At 37.4% G+C, this 20939-nt stretch overlaps 1 protein-coding gene across 1 annotated transcript in view; it reads left to right on the forward strand.

Moving 5' to 3' along the window:
- Positions 1-20939, forward strand: part of LOC123547008 (condensin complex subunit 3-like) — a 166552-nt gene that overhangs the window by 22251 nt on the left and 123362 nt on the right. The window contains exons 3-4 of the mRNA XM_053550534.1: positions 5580-5724; positions 9455-9546. Coding sequence (XP_053406509.1) covers positions 5580-5724; positions 9455-9546 — 237 coding nt within the window. The remainder of the gene's footprint in view (positions 1-5579; positions 5725-9454; positions 9547-20939) is intronic.

The raw sequence follows: 20939 nt of genomic DNA on the forward strand, positions 1-20939 counted from the left end.
GTCACAATGACAAATAATAGAAAAAAATGACATCATACTCAGTTTAAAACTGGGTGATGTGGGGACAGGTGAGCGATTCAGGACCATCATGGTCCTCTTGTTATTATTGGCCGTAGGGAAAACACGAGACCAGTTTTTTGTGGTACAACATGGATGGTACCTCCAATTTTTAGGTGTATTTTAATATACCTTGTAAGATTTTTTTTCTTTTTGGTTAAATTTCTTCCCTTTGTTGTTCCTGTCCTTTGGACTTAGATATTTTTTCTGAGGACCTTCTTGTCCTCAAGTGCAATGATAACAGGTGAGCGATATAGGGCCATCATGGCCCTCTTGTTTTATATCTGATTACCTCCCCTGATTGTAATCAAAATGGATTTATATCAGTTAGTACTTATAGGACTTATTTGAAATTTCATAATTGTTATTAGTTGGACTGAGACAATCAGGGTAGATAACTATGAACTGATTTTATGTCAAATTACCTCCCTTTATTTCAAATTAAAATGGGTATATCTCCATTACTAATGAAGATACTGATCTGAAATTTCATTTATGTCAACAGATTTATTTGGCAGATCCTTCTTTTGTTCACTTACAATATTTATTTTTTTTAATTACTTCCGTTTTACGTTACTATAAATAGCTTATTTTTAGTAACATTTTTATTATTGGCCGTAGGAAAAAACCGAGATCACTTTTCTGTGGTACAACATGGATGGTACCTCCGATTTTTAGGTGTATTTTGACATATCTATACCTTGTAAGAATTTTTTTTCTTTTTGGTTAAATTTCTTCGCTTTGTTGTTCCTGTCCTTTGGACTTAGATATTTTTTCTGAGGACCTTCTTGTCCTCAAGTGCAATGATAACAGGTGAGCGATATAGGGCCATCATGGCCCTCTTGTATTCTGTTCAATATTCATGTCAAACAAATCTTTCTTTCTATGAGTTGGTGCTGTTTGATTTTTGTTTCTCAAGGCCTACTTTGTAAGGCCTAACAAAAAAAATTGTTTGTTTCCAGTGACATGGCCAAAAAAAATAGGGTAGGTAGGTAGGCATTTTTTTTTTTTTTTTTTTTTTTTTTTTTTTTTTTTTTTTTTTTTTTTAAACCTAACACCATCCTAGTTTCAAACAGGGAGATTATAAACCTTATAAACATGCATCCTATTGTTATGTTTGATTTACACCTGAATGTACAATGACTTTGATGATGTTTTAGCAATATAAAATGCCATTTGATTGTGTATTTAAATATTATGAAATAAATATATGCTTTATGTTTGTGTTTTGTTGTTGTTGTTTTTTCATTTCCAGAGTAGCCCATCCGATTAGCTCAATAGGTAGAGCAGTCGATCTACGGATCAGGTGGTCATAGGATCGTTGTGTCCTATATCATTCATTCTCCGCCGCTAATTCATGTGGAGAAGTTGGCAATTACTTGCGGAGAACATGGTTTATATTTGATTAAACATGAAACTTGAATGAAATCTTGCTGTGGATTCTCTCTTTAAATAGTAATTTTAATATTGAATATTATTCAACAACCAACATTTATATTTCAAAACTAAAACCAAGTAAAAGCACACTGGCCAGGAATATGATTTGCATCTTTGATCTGCATTGAGATTAATACCATCACCCCTACCCCAGTCTAAAATTCTGGATTAACTGGAAATGCTAGACAATGGAGTTTTGACTGGTATGCCCAAATTGTGAATTAATAAAGCTGCAAGTGGTTGTTCAAGTCTTAGTACTATAAATCCAGGGTTTTCCCTAGGAAATTTATTTTGAGGGACATCATGTCCCCCCAAATTTATTTTTCTGGAAAAAAGAGACTATTTTGGGGGACATGTTAGGATTTACTTGAATACTTTGATACTCTTTTTGGGCTTTTAATAGTTTAAATTGATTGAAATTAACTTTTAATTAATTTGAAAAATTGTTTTTTTGGGAAAACTCATGCCCCCCTTTGCTAAGAAAAGGGGGGCATGGACCTGGAAAAGTGGTAAATTTACCACCTTTTTTGGGGCTAGGGAAAACCCTGTAAATCCCATCTAAAACCTGACTTTTCAAGACTCTGCAGGCCTCGACCTTAACTTTTTTCAGCAGGTCCACCAACTGCTGAAATCTAGGAGAGCTGCTCAGACTTTAGTGGACCTCCAATTCTATCACATAAATTGTGATGTTGTAGACGCCATAACTTCATATGACTCAAAGAAACAGGACTTATTTCTAAAATAATTAAAAATGGAAGACTGTAGCAATCTGTTATCCCGAAAAATAATTATTTTGAAAAGTGTCCCAAAATATGGACACAATAATCATCATCCACCCGACGTCGACCCGTGTTGAAAGTGAAAAAAAAAACATTAATAATTATAGGTAATTATTCTGATGATAAACTAAGTAATTAGCCTTGTTTTCATCATCAATTAACACCCCCTCAAAGAGCTAAAAGAAGTGTGTCGGTTATTATGGCATCTGAAGTGGAGATCAAAGCGGTATAGTTGCCCGAGATTGTCATGGCATTACGTCATGTTTTCGCGCCATGTGACACATCACTGTTGATCGTACTTTCTCGATTCCTTAAATTGTTGAGAAGAAATCAATAAAAAAGTTTTTTCTTTATCTTTTTTTAAAAGCGACTGTGCAATATCCCGAATAAACTGACATGTAAATGTGTCGTGAACGATGATAGTGGATAGCCTACCTCTGTGACCTATTTGCCCTCAAGGAATTTACATTATTGTTTGAAAAGAATATCTAACAAAGTGTTGTGTCAAAAAATACATGTACTATGAATAATTTAAAACTTATTAAAATCCGCAACAACATCATACTGCTTTATTTTATAACCACATTTCTATTTACGTTCACGAGGTCACGTAATCTATTCTGCCGTGCTAACAGAAATCTGTTTGCCAAAAATCGTTTTACTCCATGTATTTAAAATTGCTGCCGCTTTTTCATTATTTAAGATTTTTTAATTGTGTTTTTTGTACATTCTGGTCAAGAGTCTGAATTTTATTACCATAGTATGTACCGTTTATTTACTTTAAGAAAGAAGTAAATAATCAAGATCGCGCTGTTTGAAATTTTACAAAATATTATATGAAAATCTGATCGTTTTTAAAGAATTTTGCTTACATTCCTGTCGATATCTTATTAAAATTGTTATAGAACTCAAACTGTATTAGTTCTCAAGTGGTGTTGAAAATTTGAAGCGATTACATTGAAAAATGAATGCACCACGCGCGTTTATTGTGTCAAAAGTAACCGCGATGTAAATAAGATATTACGATAGGGCGCACGTGTTTGTGGAATGGAAAATTACCAGCATGACGTTTTGATATTTTTACGATTCGCGGGTAAATTCCAGTCAATCCAGGTAATTTTGCCTGATGCATTATTTCTCAATTTGGTAAAGTTACCACGTAAAAACCACTCGCCCGATCGGTGGAGTAGTCCATTCGTGCAAAGAGCTATAAAAATAATAATATACTTATTTGCAAAAATATGCGGCCCGATTTTACCGCTAAAAAAGTTTAGGGTCGGCGGTAAAAAAATAGGGTAGGTCGGGCCACCGGAAACAAACAATTTTTTTTTTTACGCCTAACCTTAATCATACCCGGAGGCAATTGTAAACATGTGCATGCAAGATTTTAGACTGATCCAATATGATCATAGTCGCTGATCTGTAATGTTCAAAACAATTTGCAAACCAGTCTTAAAATTACTTCATTTTACCCCCATGTGCCAAGTGTACTCTTGTTTTCACTGGCGTCAGTATTCATGGAGCGATCAGAGGATGCGGCAGTTTAGTGCTTACACAGAGTTTATGCTTTTCAATTGAAATACTTGCACAACATGCAAAAACATTGACAGTGATTTAGCAAAAACCGGCGAGTTCGTAGAAACTATAGCCAATATCGGACAAACATAAAATTCAGATAAGTGATAAGTGGGTAAGCATTTTTCCAGAATTCTGCTGATATTTTTTCACTGCGTCCTATACACGAGTGCGGCCTATAATCGGCCGATTACGGTAGGTAGCTTTCATAGAAACCAATGTTTTTATACGCCCGAAGGGACGTATTATGTTATGACGCTGGTGTCCGTCTGTCCGTCCGTCTGTCCGTCTGTCCGTTAGCAATTTCTTGTCCACTCTGTAACTCTTGAACCCCTTGAAGGATTTCAAGGAAACTTTACACAAATGTTCACCACACCGAGACGATGTGCAGACCGCATGTTTTGGATGTCTCACTTCAAGGTCAAGGTCACACTTAGGAGTCAAAGGTCATATCAGTTTGTTTCGTGTCCGCTCTGTAACTCTTGAACCCCTTGAAGGATTTCAAAGAAACTTGACACAAATGTTCACCACACCAAGACGACATGCAGAGCGCATGTCCCGGATGACTTGCTTCAAGGTCAAGGTCACACTTAGGGGTCAAAAGTCATATCAGTTTGTTTCGTGTCCGCTCTGTAACTCTTGAACTGCTGGAAGGATTTCTAAGAAACTTGGCAGAAATGTTCACCACATTGTAACGATGTGCAGAGCGCATGTTCCGGATGACTCGCTTCAAGGTCAAAGTCACACTTAAGGGTCAAAGGTCATATATGACTTTGCTTTGTGTATATTGCTCTGCATTGCAGTGGTCTTGTTTTTATTTGGCAGATCTCTTTTTTGTACTTACAATAATTTTTTTTTTTTTTGAATTACTTCCCTTTTATGTTACTATAAATAGCTTATTTTGAAACTTTTTTATTATTGGCCATAGGGAAAAACCGAGACCACTTTTCTGTGGTACAACATGGATCATACCTCCAAATTTAAGGTGTATTTTTACATACCTATACCTGATAAGGATTTTTTTGTAGACTTTGATTTTTTTTTTTGTGGACTTAGATTTATTTTTTGAAGTTTTCCTTTTGTTGTTCCAGTCCTTTGGGGCTACAACAGTCAAGTTCTTAAAATTTTGCTCCAATCCTATGATGTAAGCCTTCGGGCGTATATTGCCCCGCATGGCAGCGCTCTTGTTATTTCATTTTAGGTATCTTTGGTCAAGGTCTAAGTATAGAAAAATGGTTTTCAATCAGTAATTTAGTAAGGAGTGAGTAGCTTTTAAAGAGACTAAAATTCAATTGCATTTAAGTGTTTTGTATAGGCAGAGAATACTTCTTCAAGGGTGAAACCTTTAATCCGATACCAGTTCACTGAATTTGCCTCCCATTATTGAAGTAAAACTCTAAAGGAACTGGATATATTACATCTGATAATATTAGATGCATCTGAAATATATGATAGATTTGCATAGATTAGTGTTACCTCCATCTGACATGTTGTAAGAATGATTAACACAGTATTTGATAATTTGTATGTAACATAATTTGTTATGAAAAAAATAACAACAAATTTACCAGATGTTAAATATCAGATAGCTCTTCCATTCAGTCATCATCACAACTTACCAAATGACTGCTTGAGGAGACCTGCACTTTTTCTCAAAAAAAATAACAACAAAAAATAAAAACCCATTGATTTTAAGTTTGATTTAGTTAAATGTGTTTGATGATATTACAGACAGGGTTTGAAGCATTCTGGTCAGAATTCCAACATTACCTGAAATATGCCATGATTGTATTTAAACGAGAACCAGCAGTTGAAAGGATGATTGATTTTGTTGCTAAGTTTGCTCCAACTCTCTGCAAGAAGGTTTCAGAAAAGGGTAAGACAATTTATAATTAACATGCATGTTACTGCATCAGATTTAGAGTAGAACTTCTATTGCGTAATCATCATTGTGATAACTATAGTTTTGTTACCTCCATTTTGGTAGAAATAAGGTCATACAAATTAATAGGTTGCATGCATCTGTCCTTCTGTCTGTCTATCTACAGTGCCTGGTCCATAACTGCTACTCATAAGGGATTTTGAATTTGAAATTACTTTAGAGCAACAGATAAGCTTTCAGAATGAATTAGGTACTACCCCAGCATTTTTGTTTGAATCGGGTATGTGCTAAACTGAAACGGGTATTCTAAAGCACGTTACCACGTGATTTTTAGCTCATCTGATTTTTTGAAGAAAAAAAATGATGAGTTATTGTCATCACTTTATTGGCGTCGGCGTTGCCTGGTTAAGTTTTATGTTTAGGTCAGCTTTTCTCCTAAACAATCAAAGCTATTGCTTTGAAACTTGGAACACCTGTTCACCATCATAAGCTGACCCTGTACTGCAAGAAACATAACTCCATCCTGCTTTTTGCAAGATTTATGGCCCCTTTTGTACTTAGAAAATATCAGATTTCTTAGTTAAGTTTTATGTTTAGGTCAACTTTTCCCTAAACTATCAAAGCTATTGCTTTGAAACTTGCAACACTTGTTCACCATCATAAGCTGATCCTGTGCATCAAGAAACATAACTCCATCCAGCTTTTTGCAAGAATTATTGCCCCTTTTGGACGTAGAAAATCAGTTTTCTTGGTTAAGTTTTATGTTTAAGTCAGCTTTTCTCCTAAACTATCAAAGCTATTGCTTTAAAACTTGCAACACTTGTTCACCATCATAAGCTGACCCTGTACAGCAAGAAACATAACTCTGTCCTGCTTTTTGCAAGACTTACGGCCCCTTTTGGACTTAGAAAATATCAGATTTATTGGTTAAGTTTTATGTTTAGGTCAGCTTTTCTCCTAAACAATCAAAGCTATTGCTTTGAAACTTGGAACACCTGTTCACCATCATAAGCTGACCCTGTACAGCAAGAAACATAACTCCATCCTGCTTTTTGCAAGATTTATGGCCCCTTTTGTACTTAGAAAATATCAGATTTATTTCTTAGTTAAGTTTTATGTTTAGGTCAACTTTTCCCTAAACTATCAAAGCTATTGCTTTGAAACTTGCAACACTTGTTCACCATCATAAGCTGATCCTGTGCATCAAGAAACATAACTCCATCCAGCTTTTTGCAAGAATTATTGCCCCTTTTGGACTTAGAAAATCAGTTTTCTTGGTTAAGTTTTATGTTTAAGTCAGCTTTTCTCCTAAACTATCAAAGCTATTGCTTTAAAACTTGCAACACTTGTTCACCATCATAAGCTGACCCTGTACAGCAAGAAACATAACTCTGTCCTGCTTTTTGCAAGACTTACGGCCCCTTTTGGACTTAGAAAATATCAGATTTATTGGTTAAGTTTTATGTTTAGGTCAGCTTTTCTCCTAAACTATTCAAGCTATTGCTTTGAAACTTGCAACAGTTGTTCACCATCATAAGCTGACTATGTACATCAAGAAACATAACTCCATCCTGCTTTTTGCAAGAATTATGGCCCTTTTTGGACTTAGAAAATTATGGGTAGGACAATTTTTCTATTATACAAAAAAAAATCAGATGAGCGTCAGCACCCGCAGGACGGTGCACTTGTTAATTATGCCTCCCTTCGAAGAAGGAGTGGTATATTGTTTTGCAGATGTCGGTCGGTCTGTCGGTCGGAATGTAGACCAATCCGTTTCCGGATGATAACTCAAGAACGCTTTGGCCTAGGATCATGAAAGTTGATAGGAAGGTTAGTCATCACTAGCAGGTGACCCCTATAAATTTTGAGATCTGGATATCAGAGGTCAAGGTCGCAGTGACCCTGAACAGTTAAAACGGTTTTCGGATGATAACTCAAGAACGCTTGGGCCTAGGATCACGAAAGTTGATAGGGAGGTTGGTCATGACCAGCAGATGACTAGCACAATGCTGTAGAGTGATTCGAAAGGTGGCTGTAATTTTCTAGTTTCTAGATAAAAAACATTGATGTGACCATTCATTTTCTTAGTTAGATCATTTCCCATACAGTGGTTATTGTTTCATTACAAAATTATGAATTTTCGTTTTTCAAAATTCAAGCCGATGCTGTAAATATAACCCTCCGAATTTTGGTTATATCTTGCATGAAGTGTTTGTTATTACACCGAGTCACCACCTCGGTGAATGTCAGTATCTAACTCGAATAAAAGTTAAAACTGAAAGTAAACTATGTGAACTAGAAATACATATTCAAATCAATTCATTGATGGAAGTCAATTTAACTTAGTTAATACATTACATGTCATTCTTTTATCATAGGTAACAAATAATTGTGTACAATATTCCAATTAATTGCATGGTTTCTTTATAAAACATTGTTTTTTGCACTCGAACATGTTGACAATTAAACGCGAAGTGTCAAAGACGTAACTGCGGCACTAATTCGCTGAACACAATCGACTCTGGTGTATCGGATAATTTGATTCGCTTTCACACTTCTCGGGAAAATCAAGCAAGTACCTGAAGTAGGCGGAGCTTAAATTATGCTATCGGCGTGTGTTTGTGTATTCAACACTCGTTATGACACCATGCAAATTGTCAACAGTCCGGGTAGCATTTACTGTAATTAGCGAGTGCGGAAATCAAAGAAAATAGTGCGACTTGCATTTCGCTTTGAAGTTAGATTTGATCGAATTTTGAAGTTCCAAAGTGCCTATTTCGCTTAAGTTGCCCACTCGCGAGAACCCTTCATTAGGTCAAAGTTCAAGGTCACATTGGCCAGAAACAGTTAAACAGTTTCTGGACGATAACTTCAGAACGCTTGGGCCAAGGGTCATGAAAGATGATAGAGAGGTTCATGATGACCAGCAGATGACTCCTATTGATTTTGAGGTCAGAAGGTCAAAGGTCAAGGTTACAGTGACCTGGAACATTTAAACCGTTTCCAGACAATTACTTGAGAACGCTTGGGCCTAGGATCATGAAACTTGATAGGGAGGTTGGTCATTACCAGTAGATGACCCCTATAGATTTTGAGGTCGGTAGGCCAAAGGTCAAGGTCACATTGATCCAGAACAGTTAAACTCTTTCTCGACAATACCTTGAGAACGCTTGGGCCTAGGATCACGAAACTTAACAGGGAGGTTGATCATGACCAGCAGATGACCCCTGTTGATTTTGAGGTCAGTAGGTATAAGGTCAAGGTTACATTGAACCAGAACAGTAGAACTTTTGTTTAGAGTGAGCATATAATTTCTGTTCCTTGTGCAGTTACTGAATGCATCAAGGGGGGCATTTCGTGTTCGACGAGCTCTTGTTTAAATGGGTATCCATGCATTTCAGTGGGAGCTTATTAATGATTTTATGCTTTCAAACTGGATGGAACTGCAGGAAAACGAAATAAACAAAATGTAGGTTACTAGTTCACTTTGTGTTGAACTAATTCATGTGATGTACACAGTTTCTGAGCAGCAACAGATACTTGTCCATTCATCTTGTGTATCCAGCATGATTTGCTTTCATGTGAAGATGGTCTGTATTAAAAAGTTTGCTACTTAGAGGATGGCACAGTATGTGGGGGCATCGGTGTCCTATGGACACAATTCTAATTTATTTATTATAATGATTATAATCATCATTATAAGAAAGGTATTGTTTGTTTGAAGGTGGAGATCAGGAGGGAGATGATACATTACTGGATGAGGACAGTGTTGCTGATAACCGACTGTTACAGGAAATGTTTGACTTTCTACTCACTGTGAGTGCTATATTGTAGTTTACTGCTGTTGTATGTCATGTTGTGCTGGTGCTCCAGATAGAGGCTTGTCTGCTGGTTGGTCCAAAATTTCGTCTCTTAAGATGTCAGTCATGAAAGATTGATTTTTTGGTTATCTTTTTTAACTACAAGAGATTTTGGAATGAAACCTGCTTTATAAATGGCAGGCAATTTGGAGAATGTGTTTGTCTTTTCATTTAGTTGCTATATGAAAAAATGGCTTTCAATGGTAACAGATAGATCAGTCTTATTTGTTAAAAAAAATGGTCATCAGGGGATGGGTTAGTTTTGCCTTTATAGCCATATGGAAAAAGGACGGGCTAGTTTTGCCTTTATAGCCATATGGAAAAAGGATGGGCTAGTTTTGCCTTTATAACCATGTGGAAAAAGGACGGGCTAGTTTTGCCTAAAAAGGACGGGCTAGTTTTGCCTTTATAGCCATATATAGCCATATGGAAAAAGGACGGGCTAGTTTTGCCTTTATAGCCATATGGAAAACTTTTTATGTCTTTTCTGCTGAAACCACCAACCAGATTTTCAGATAATTTCACAGCATTGTTCTTTGAGTCCAGCTATGAATGCTAGTTGAGCGATCTAGGGCAATCATGGCCCTCTTGTCACTAAGTTCTGATTGTTGAACTGTCCCCATGGCTATCAAATGGAAAGGTTTAACTTGAAATTGTATTGAAATCAAAAGAAATACTCATCTTCTTTAATACCTCCATATAGAGGATGGTGGGGATAGTAATAAGCATATACCGTATTTTCCCGAATTAAGGCCCCCCCTCTAATTAACGCCCCCCACCCATTTTGGAGGGGAAAAAAAGTCAACAAGAACGGGAAAAAATCACCTACCTCATTTTTATAAGTCCACATAATAAGTAATTTACAGTACTAAAGTCCAATGTATTAAAAATTAAACACACTTTTAAACAGTCCATGTACCGTAAGTCCAAAACATTTGCACTAAGTACGGTACGTAACAGAAAATTAAACGGTAAATACATTTTTGATTTGTTTTACACCACTCGCGCACACGCTTCCTGCGACTTTAAACAAACTTGCAGCAATGTGTTTACGATATACCCTTTCTTCGGCAGTTTTAAGAACTTTTAATTTAAAAGCAGGCACAGCAGCGTGCCAAACCATTGACATTGTGTATTGTGCTATTAGCTACCCGCATGTACTAAGGAAAATGTTATCGGAGATACACAGCTGTTTGGGTCATGACGTAATGTGTAGTGTCGCGAGCGTTGTCAAAAAGCCAGAATGGAATAAACGGAGGGTACCGTATTTAAATGCATAAAGACACACTGCATTAAATTGGATGCCAAATAATTACGTTTTAGGGGGAATTAAACAACACAGAAACACTTTACAGCTAGTTTGAACGATGTTTTTAAGTTTTGTAAAAATTTTCATTTTTTATTTTTTTACCTCAAATAAACGCCCCCTCTTTGGAAAATGTAACGCCCCCGGGGGCGTTAATACGGGAAAATACGGTAATATCAGTGGTGGCAAATTCAATTGTCCGTATTGCCCAGGTTGTCTGAAAGCTCGTACAGACAAGTGAAATTTAACCAGAATTTTTTGTATAACTATCATACGGACAAGTACAATATAGCAATTGAAAAAAACGGACAAGCAAGTCAAAATCAGATTTCGCTACCCCTGAATATGCGGAGTGTCTTCTATGATGTGAAATATAGAGAGGTTTACACTTGGCGCGATCCTTAGCAACGGAAGTAAAATTTCACGCTTGCGCAGTCTACGTAGGACAAAAAGGCATGAATGCACAATATAAACTACGTTAAGTTATAGCACATTTCAATGTATTTGATCAATACGAGTCTGTATTATAATAAATTAACATTGTAGGACAAAGGAAATATATGTAAATCTTTGCACATCCACAGGGATCAGCCTAGGTCAAAATTTTAGGGAGAAGTGACTTCTCCCTCCACAGAATTTAGGGAGAAGTTGAGAAATTTAAGGAGAAGAATCGGCATAGCATTCAGTTTCTTGCCTATATATATCCACTTTCTGTGGGTCTTAGCTGTAACTATAAACAGTATTATTTAAGGAAATTGATTCTTGCATTATCATTTTCATGAATTTCTAAATAAGTATAAACTTAGCTATGAAAAAGTCGCTTTAAATTTTTATCCGAAATTTACATGTCCGAAATTCGTAAATTTAACAGGTGCACGATCAAAACGGCGTATGAAAATTTTCATTAATGTTTCGATTCTCGTACTTTTATAATGCCCGATTTTTGCACCAATTTGTTCAGATTATACATTTAATTTGTTCATTTATTATTTTTTTCGAAATAATACCAAAACTCGTAGTTAATGGCGATCTTTTTACAATATTTTGTACGGCAGTTCTGACGTCCGCGAAATCATTTTTATCCACAGTACCGAGCCGTTCATTTACAGAAATTGACCGTAATTATGGTAATTGAATAATTTTGAAGTAATCTTTAATAAATGAAGAATAATATACAATTGTTGCATAAAATCATGCTCTCGTTAAGTTTATCGGCTTTTTACACGCCGATTGAAAATTTCAAAATGGCGGCGGCTTACAATATTATTGATTGACACTGTTAGATATTAACGCTACGATTGGCTGAAGTTTGACAGGCGAGTAGGCGGGGTTGACTATGGATTTATCGATAATTTAATCTAGAATATGCATCAAGTTTTGCAACTTTAAGTAAACAGATAATAACTCGCTGAAAAACTCGGCGATTTGGATTTCGCCCGGAGGCGATAATTAGGCGAAGTGGCCGACTTTAAAGCGACGATATCGCTCAAATCGCCTTGTAGGCTGATCCCTGATCCACAACTGCCTTGCTCAAAATGAGATACTTAAACTGATTCGAATTATAACTGATGATTAGAGATTCATAATGAACAGGCAATAAACTATTTTTCAGCAATATTGATCATTCATCTCGACAAATTTAGGTTAAAGAAAAGTGAGAAATTGATATTTTCCATCAGTTGAAAAAGCGTATGTTTGTATGCACATTTCTTAACATGATCTGACAGAACTTACAACTGCAATTAGCTTACAAGATAATATCATTAAAAGTTGAACTTAAAAATTTAAGAGTAGTTTAAGTATGGATTTTAAAAATTCAAAAACTAAAGATTTTCAACAGGGTTACATATTTATTAATCCCCCTCCACGAGTGGTGGGGGGTTATAGGAATGGTCTCCGTCAGTAACATTTTGTGTCCGCTCTGTATCTCCTAAACTCCTTGAAGGATTTTCATGAAACTTGGGTCAAATGATCACCTCATTAAGACGGTATGCAGAACTCATGGATCGGCCATGTTGGCTCAAGGTCAAGGTCACAATTCAAGGTCAAATGTTTGAGCCTTCCATTTTGTGTCCGCTCTATCTCCTAAACCCCTTGAAGGATTTTTATGAAACTTGGGTCAAATGATCACCTCATCAAGACGATTTGCAGAACTTGTGAGTCAGCCATGTCGGCATAAGGTCAAGGTCACAACTCAATATCAAAGGTTTGGGCCTTCCATTTTGTGTCCGCTCTGTATCTCCTGAACTGCTTGAAGGATTCTCATGAAACTTGGGTCAAATGATCACCTCATCAAGAAGATATGCAGAACTCATGAGTCAGCCATGTTGGTTCAAGGTCAAGGTCACAACTCAAGGTTGAAGGTTTGAGCTCTGTTTCACCTTAACCACTTGAAGGATTCTCATGAAACTTGGGTCAAATGATTACCTCATCAAGACGATTGCAGAACTCATGAGTCAGCCATGTTGGTTCAAGGTCAAGGTCACAACTCAAGGTCAAAGGTTTGAATCTTCCATTTTGTGTCTGCTCTGTATCTTTGTAACCCATTGAAGGATTTTCAAATTCATTGATGTCGTCATACATGGACTATTTTACCTAGACACCGGCATTTCCGGTAAATGGCAGTGCCCACGACAAGCATGAAATATGAGTAAATCTAAAGGAAACTTTAAATTTAATTACGAATGGTGTCGGAAGGAACACTATAAAGCGTGGTTGAAACCATTCAAGGCCGATCTCAACAAAGCATTGTGCAAGTAGTTGTTTGTAACTCTATCATAAATTTATCAAATATGGGTGAGCCAGCAATAAAGTCACACATGAAAGGCACGGCCCATAAAAGAAACTTCGACGAACATAAAAAGACGGCCAATTTGAGCTTATTTTTTAAGCTTGTTACCAAAATTGAGACCAGTTCTAGTGGTGAATCTATTTAATATTTAGTTATATACAATAATTTGCCTTAATGTCATGTAAACGCGATACATTACCGTATCATGGAAAATCACTGAAGATCATGGAAATTGAGTAACAGAATTCTGTATGAACCCTGTACCCCAAAGTCCCTCATGCTAATTATACCCCCACAAAACAAAGTTTGGGTGGTATATAGGTGGTATATATTGGGTGATATATAGGAGTGAGCTTGTCTGTCTGTCTGTTGGTTTTCATGGTTTCTGCACAATAACTCATGAAAGGCTTGACAGATTTAAAGTTTTGGTACACAGGTGTAACATCAGAAAATACAGGTCAAGTTTGACTTTGAGGTCAAAGGTCAAGGTCACAATGACCGTGAATAGATAAATGCAGGCCTCCTAGTGAAACCTTTAAAACCTTTAAAAACCTTTAATTTCAGAGCAAACCTTTAAAACCTTTAAATCTTCTGAAAAAACCTTTAAAACGGCCAAATAGCCTGTAATTTTCACTCAAAACCTATAATTTTGTTCAGACTGCTTGCTGTGCCAGTTTAAAGCAAGTAATGGTTATACTACTGTATTTCTTCCCCCCTTTTAAGTGTTGTTATTAGGATACTGCTTGTGTATCTTTCATCTTGAGTTTTAAGCTCACATGTCACAAAGTGACAGTGTGAGCTTTTGTGATCGCGCAGCGTCCGTCGTCCGTGCGTAAACTTTTGCTTGTGACCTCTCTAGAGGTCACATTTTTCATGGGATCTTTATGAAAGTTGGTCAGAATGTTCATCTTGATGATATCTAGGTCAAGTTCGAAACTGGGTCACGTGCGGTCAAAAACTAGGTCAGTAGGTCTAAAAATAGAAAAACCTTGTGACCTCTCTAGAGGCCATATTTTTCAAAAGATCTTCATGAAAGTTGGTCAGAATGTTCATCTTGATGATATCTAGGTCAAGTTCGAAACTGGGTCACGTGCCTTCAAAAACTAGGTCAGTAGGTCAAATAATAGAAAAACCTTGTGACCTCTCTAGAGGCCATATTTTTCATGGGATCTGTATGAAAATTGGTCTGAATGTTCATCTTGATGATATCTAGGTCAAGTTCGAAACTGGGTCAGCTGCGGTCAAAAACTAGGTCATTAGGTCTAAAAATAGAAAAACCTTGTGACCTCTCTAGAGGTCATACTTTTGAATGGATCTTCATGAAAATTGGTCAGAATGTTCATCTTGATAATATCTAGGTCAAGTTCGAAACTGGGTCACATGCCGTCAATAACTAGGTCAGTAGGTCAAATAATAAAAAAACCTTGTGACCTATCTAGAAGCCATATTTTCCATGGGAACTGTATGAAGGTTGGTCTGAATGTTCATCTTGATGATATCTAGGCCAAGTTCGAAACTGGGTCAACTGTGGTTAAAAACTAGGTCAGTAGGTCTAAAAATAGAAAAACCTTGTGACCTCTCTAGAGGCCATATTTTTCACAAGGTCTTCATGAAAATTGGTCAGAATGTTCACGTTGATGATATCTAGTTTAAGTTTGAAACTGGGTCATGTGCCGTCAAAAACTAGGTCAGTAGGTCAAATAATAGAAAAACCTTATGACCTCTCTAGAGGCCATATTTTTCATGGGATCTGTATGAAAGTTGGTCTGAATGTTCATCTTGATGATATCTAGAATAATTTCGAAACTGGGTCAGCTGCGATCAAAAACTAGGTCATTAGGTCTAAAAATAGAAAAACCTTGTGACCTCTCTAGAGGCCATACTTTTGAATGGATCTTCATGAAAATTGGTCAGAATGTTCATCTTGATGATATCTAGGTCAAGTTTGAAACTGGGTCATGTGCCATCAATAACTAGGTCAGTAGGTCAAATAATGAAAAAGCCTTGAGACCTCTCTAGAGGCCATATTTTTCATGGGATCTGTATGAAAGTTGGTCTGAATGTTCATCTTGATGATATCTAGGTCAGGTTCAAAACTGGGTCACATGAGCTCAAAAACTAGGTCACTATGTCAAATAATAGAAAAAAAATGACGTCATACTCAGTTCAAAACTGGGTCATGTTGGGACAGGTGAGCGATTCAGGACCATCATGGTCCTCTTGTTCAGAATGCTGTTGTGTTCACCAGACCACATACATGTAGTAAATACCTATATATATTATGTGTTTTCAACGAGAATTCCGACAAAAATAGCCTTTATTTACTCTTTATTTTTTAATATTTTACACTAAAAGGCCTTTATTTCCATAGATTGGAGCCTTTATAAAAACCTTTATTTTTGTTCAGGCCTGCTAGCAGGCCTGTAAATGGTATCCGGATGATAACTTGAGAACGCTTTGGCCTAGAATAATAAATTTTGGTACACAGGTGTAACATGATAAAATACAGGTCAAGCTCGAATTTGAGGTCAGTAGGTCAAAGGTAACGGTCACAGTGACCTGAAACAGTTAAAAGGTTTTCAAATGATGGCTTGAGAATACTTGGGCATAAGGTCATGAAAAGTGATAGGGAGGTTGGTCATGACAAGCAGATGACCCCTATTGATTTTGAGTTCAGTAGGTTAAAGGTCAAGGTCACAGTAACCCGAACAGTTAAACGGTTTTCGGACAATAACTTCAGAAAGCTTGGGCGTAGGATCACGAAACTTAATAGGGAAGTTGGTCCTGACCAGCAGATGACCCGTATTAGTTTTGCTTTCAAAAGGTCAAAGGTCAGAGTGACCCGGAACATTTAGACCGCTTCCGGACAATAACTTGAGAACACTTTGGCTGAGGATCATAAAACTTCATGGGAGGTTGATCATGACCAGCAGATGACCCCTATTGATTTTGAGGTCAGTAGGCCAAAGGTCAAGCAAGTTCGGCTTTGACATTGGCTAAGTTCTGTGACAAGGCTGTATGTGGGGGTATAATTATACCCCCACAAAACGAAGTTTTGGGGAGGGTGTATATAGGAGTGAGCTTGTCTATCAATTTGTTGGTTGGTTTTCATGGTTTCCGGACAATAACTCATGAAAGGCTTGACAGATTTAAATAATTTTTGGTACACAGGTGTAACATCATAAAATAAAGGTCAAATTCGACTTTGCCTACAAACCACCATTTTTAACTCACCAGAGCACAAAGTGCTCAAAGTGAGCTATTGTGACCGGTCATTGTCCGGGGTGCGTCGTGCGTCAACATTTGCCTTGTGAACACTCTAGAGGCCACATTTTTGACCCAATCTTTATGAAGCTTGGTCAGAATGTTAGTCTTGATGATCTCTAGGTCAAGTTCGAAACTGGGTCATGTTGGGTCAAAAAAAGGTCAGTAGGCCAGATCAAAGGAAAAGCTTGTGAACACTCTAGAGGCCACATTTGTGACCCAAACTTTATGAAACTTGGTCAGAATGTTAGTCTTGATGATTTCTAGGTCAAGTTTGAATCTGGGTCATGTTGGGTCAAAAACTAGGTCACCCGGTCAACTCAAAGGAAAAGCTTTTGAACACTCTAGAGGCCACAGTTGTGTCCCAGTCCTTATAAAATTTGGTCAGAATGTTTGTCTTGATGATCTCTAGGCCAAGTTAGAATATGGGTCATGTTGGGTCAAACACTAGGTCAGTAGGCCAGATCAAAGGAAAAGCTTGTGAACACTCTAGAGGCCAATGTTTTGACTCGATCTTTATGAAATTTGGTCAGAATGTTTGTTTTGATGATCTCTAGATTAACTTTGAAACTGGGTCTTTAGGTCAAGTTTGAATTTGGGTCATGTAAGGTCAAAAACTAGGTCAATAGGCCAGATCAAAGGAAAAGCTTGTGAACACTCTAGAGGTCACAGTTGTGACCCAATATTTATGAAACTTTGTCAGAATGTTTGCCTTGATGATCTCTAGATTAATTTTGAAACTGGGTCATGCGGGGTCAAAAAGTAGGTCAGTAGGCCAGATCAAAGGAAAAGCTTGTGAACACTCTTTAGGCCACAGTTGTGACTCAGTATTTATGAAACTTGGTCAGAATGTTTGTCTTGATGATCTCTAGGTCAAGTTTTAATCTGGGTCATTTAGGATCAAAAACTAGGTCACATGGTCAAATCAAAGGAAAAGTTTGTGAACACTCTAAAGGCTACAGCTGTGACTCTCTTTATGAAACTTGGTCAAAATGTTTGTCTTGATGATATCTAGGTTAACTTTGAAACTAGCTCATGTGGGTAAAAAACTAGGTCAGTAGGCCAGATCAACTCTGGTGAGCGATATATAGGGCCATCATGGCCCTCTTGTTTGACATAGTTATGAGCTCTTTCTCCTTGGGCCTAGGATCATAAATTTTGGTATACGGGTGTAACATCATAAAATACAGGTCAAATTCGACTTTGAGGTCAGTAGGTCAAAGGTCAAGGTCACAATGACCCGGAACAGTTGAACGGTTTCCGGATGATAACTTGAGAACGCTTGGGCCTAGGATCATAAATTTTGGTACACAGGTGTTTCATGATAAAATACAGGTCAAGTTTGACTTTGAGGTCAGTAGGTTAAAGGTCAAGGTCCCAAGGACCCAGAATAGTTAAACTGTTTCCGTATGATAACTTGAGAACGCTTGCGCCTAGGATCATGGAAATTGATAAGGAGGTTGGTCATGACCAGCAGATGACCCTATTGATTTTGAGGTCATTACATCACAGGTCAAGGTCACAGTGACCCGGAATAGTTGAAACGGTTTTTGGACGCTTAAAACTTAATAGGGAGGTTGGTCATGACCAGCAGATGACCCATATTGATTTTGAGTTCAAAAGGTCAAAAGTCAGATTGACCCGGAACTTCTAAACCATTTCAGGACAATAACCTGAGAACCCTTGAGCCGAGATCATGAAACTTCATAGGAGGTTGATCATGACCAGCAGATGACCCCTATTGATTTTGAGGTCAATAGGTCAAAGGTCAAGCAAATTCTGCTTTGATATTGGCTTAGTTCTGTGACAAGGCCGTATTGTGGGGGTATAATTCATCACTCCTGTGACAACTCTAGTTCGTCACTCTGTGACAACTCTAGTTTTAACAAAGACTGACAATCCCTTCTTTATCCAAATAGGGATCAATTCATTCCATATTCAAATAGATAATTATCATCTTAAAATTGTTATTTTTTTATTTCTATTAATTCTTTAAATTTTAAAGTTTTTATTTAACAATATTTAAGTGGTAGGGGTGGTGGCAGCAGTGGTCAAATTTAACAGAGGGGGCGGATGGCGGTGAGAGGTGTTCTACACTCACATTCTTTATCTGATGTTAGACCATGATCTATATTTATACCCCTACAAACAAAGTTTGGCGGGGGTGGGGGTGTGTGTATATAGGAGTGAGCTTGTTGTTGTTTTTCATGGTTTCCGGACAATAACTCATGAAAGGCTAGATAATAATTTTTGGTGTTACATCATCAAATACAGGTCAAGTTTGACTTTGAGGTCAGTAGGTAAAAGGTCAAGGTCACAATGACCCGGAACAGTTAAAACGGTTTCCGGATGATAACTTGAGAACGCTTGGTCCTAGGATCATAAATTTTGGTACACAGGTGTAACATAAAATACAGGTCAAGTTCCACTTTGAGGTCAGTAGGTTAAAGGTCAAGGTCCCAAGGACCCAGAATAGTTAAACTGTTTCCGTATGATAACTTGAGAACGCTTGGCCTAGGATCATGAAAGTTGATAGGGAGATTGATCTTGACCAGCAGATTACCCCTATTGATTGAACATTTAAACCGTTTCCAGACAATTACTTGAGAACGCTTGGGCCTAGGATCATGAAACTTGATAGATAGGTTGATCATTACCAGTAGATGACCCCTATAGATTTTGAGGTCAGTAGGTCAAAGGTCAAGGTCACAGTGACCCGGAACAGGAGAACTTTTTTTGCAGGGTTGACAGATCCTGATTCTATTAATTGAAGGTAAATGATTTCTTGGTATGGTACATGTTTCGCTGATATTAAGAATATGAAAATGATCCAGAATATAAACATTAGAGATATATTAGGTATTATCCTTATGTAAATAAATTCCAATTATAATTTAAGTCCTTGATTTGATCCAGGTCTTACGAATTTAGATTTTTATGCCCCTGAAGGGAGGCATATAGTTTTTGAACCATCTGTCGGTCTGTCTGCAATTTTCGTGTCCGGTCCATATCTTTGTCATCCATGGATAGATTTTATAAATAACTTGGCATGAATGTGTACCACAATAAGACGACGTGTCGCGCACAAGACCCAGGTCCATAGCTCAAAGGTCAAGGTCACACTTAGATGTTAAAAGTCATTTTTCATGATGGTGCATTGATGGGCGTGTCCAGTCCATATCTTTGTCATCCATGGATGGATTTTCAAGTAACTACGCATAAATGTGTGGCACAGTAAGACGACGTGTCGTGCGCAAGACCCAGGTCTGTAGCTCAAAGGTCAAGGTCACGCTTAGACGTTAAAGGTCATATTTCATGATAGTGCATTGATGGGCGTGTCCGGTCCATATCTTTGTCATTCATGCATAGATTTTAAAATTATTGGGCATGAATGTGTACCACAGTAAGACGACATGTCGCGCGCAAGACCCAGGTCCGTAGCTCAGAAGTCAAGGTCACACTTAGACGTTAATGGTCATATTTCATGATAGTGCAATGATGAGCATGTCCAGTCCATATCTTTGTCATTCATGCATGGATTTTAAAATAACTACGCATGAATGTGTGGCACAGTAAGACGACGTGTCGCGCGCAAGACCCAGGTCCATAGGGCAAAGGTCCTAAACTCTAACATCGGCCATAACTATTCATTCAAAGTGCCATCGGGGGCATATGTCATCCTATTGAGACAGCTCTTGTTTTATGTATGCAGGGATCGGCTCGGGGGCGACTGGAGCAAAAACGTCACTTTCTTTTATCTCACTTTACTTGAAATCAAGATCAAAGCGAAATTGGAGTCGCCGCACATCTTGCGGAAATTGCAATGACACACATGACCTTTGACATAAATTTCCATTAAACTGGCACATGGACTGATTAGTCAATAGAAACAACTTCTCATAAAATGATTTTCCGATGTTCATCAACTTTGGTCTGTAAATTCCTTTGATGGACCTTTCTTAACCTGTTCCAACTGCGGTGAGAGCTT

Source organism: Mercenaria mercenaria, chromosome 9, assembly GCF_021730395.1.
Source record: "Mercenaria mercenaria strain notata chromosome 9, MADL_Memer_1, whole genome shotgun sequence".
In the NCBI taxonomy this organism is placed as follows: Eukaryota; Metazoa; Mollusca; class Bivalvia; order Venerida; family Veneridae; genus Mercenaria; species Mercenaria mercenaria.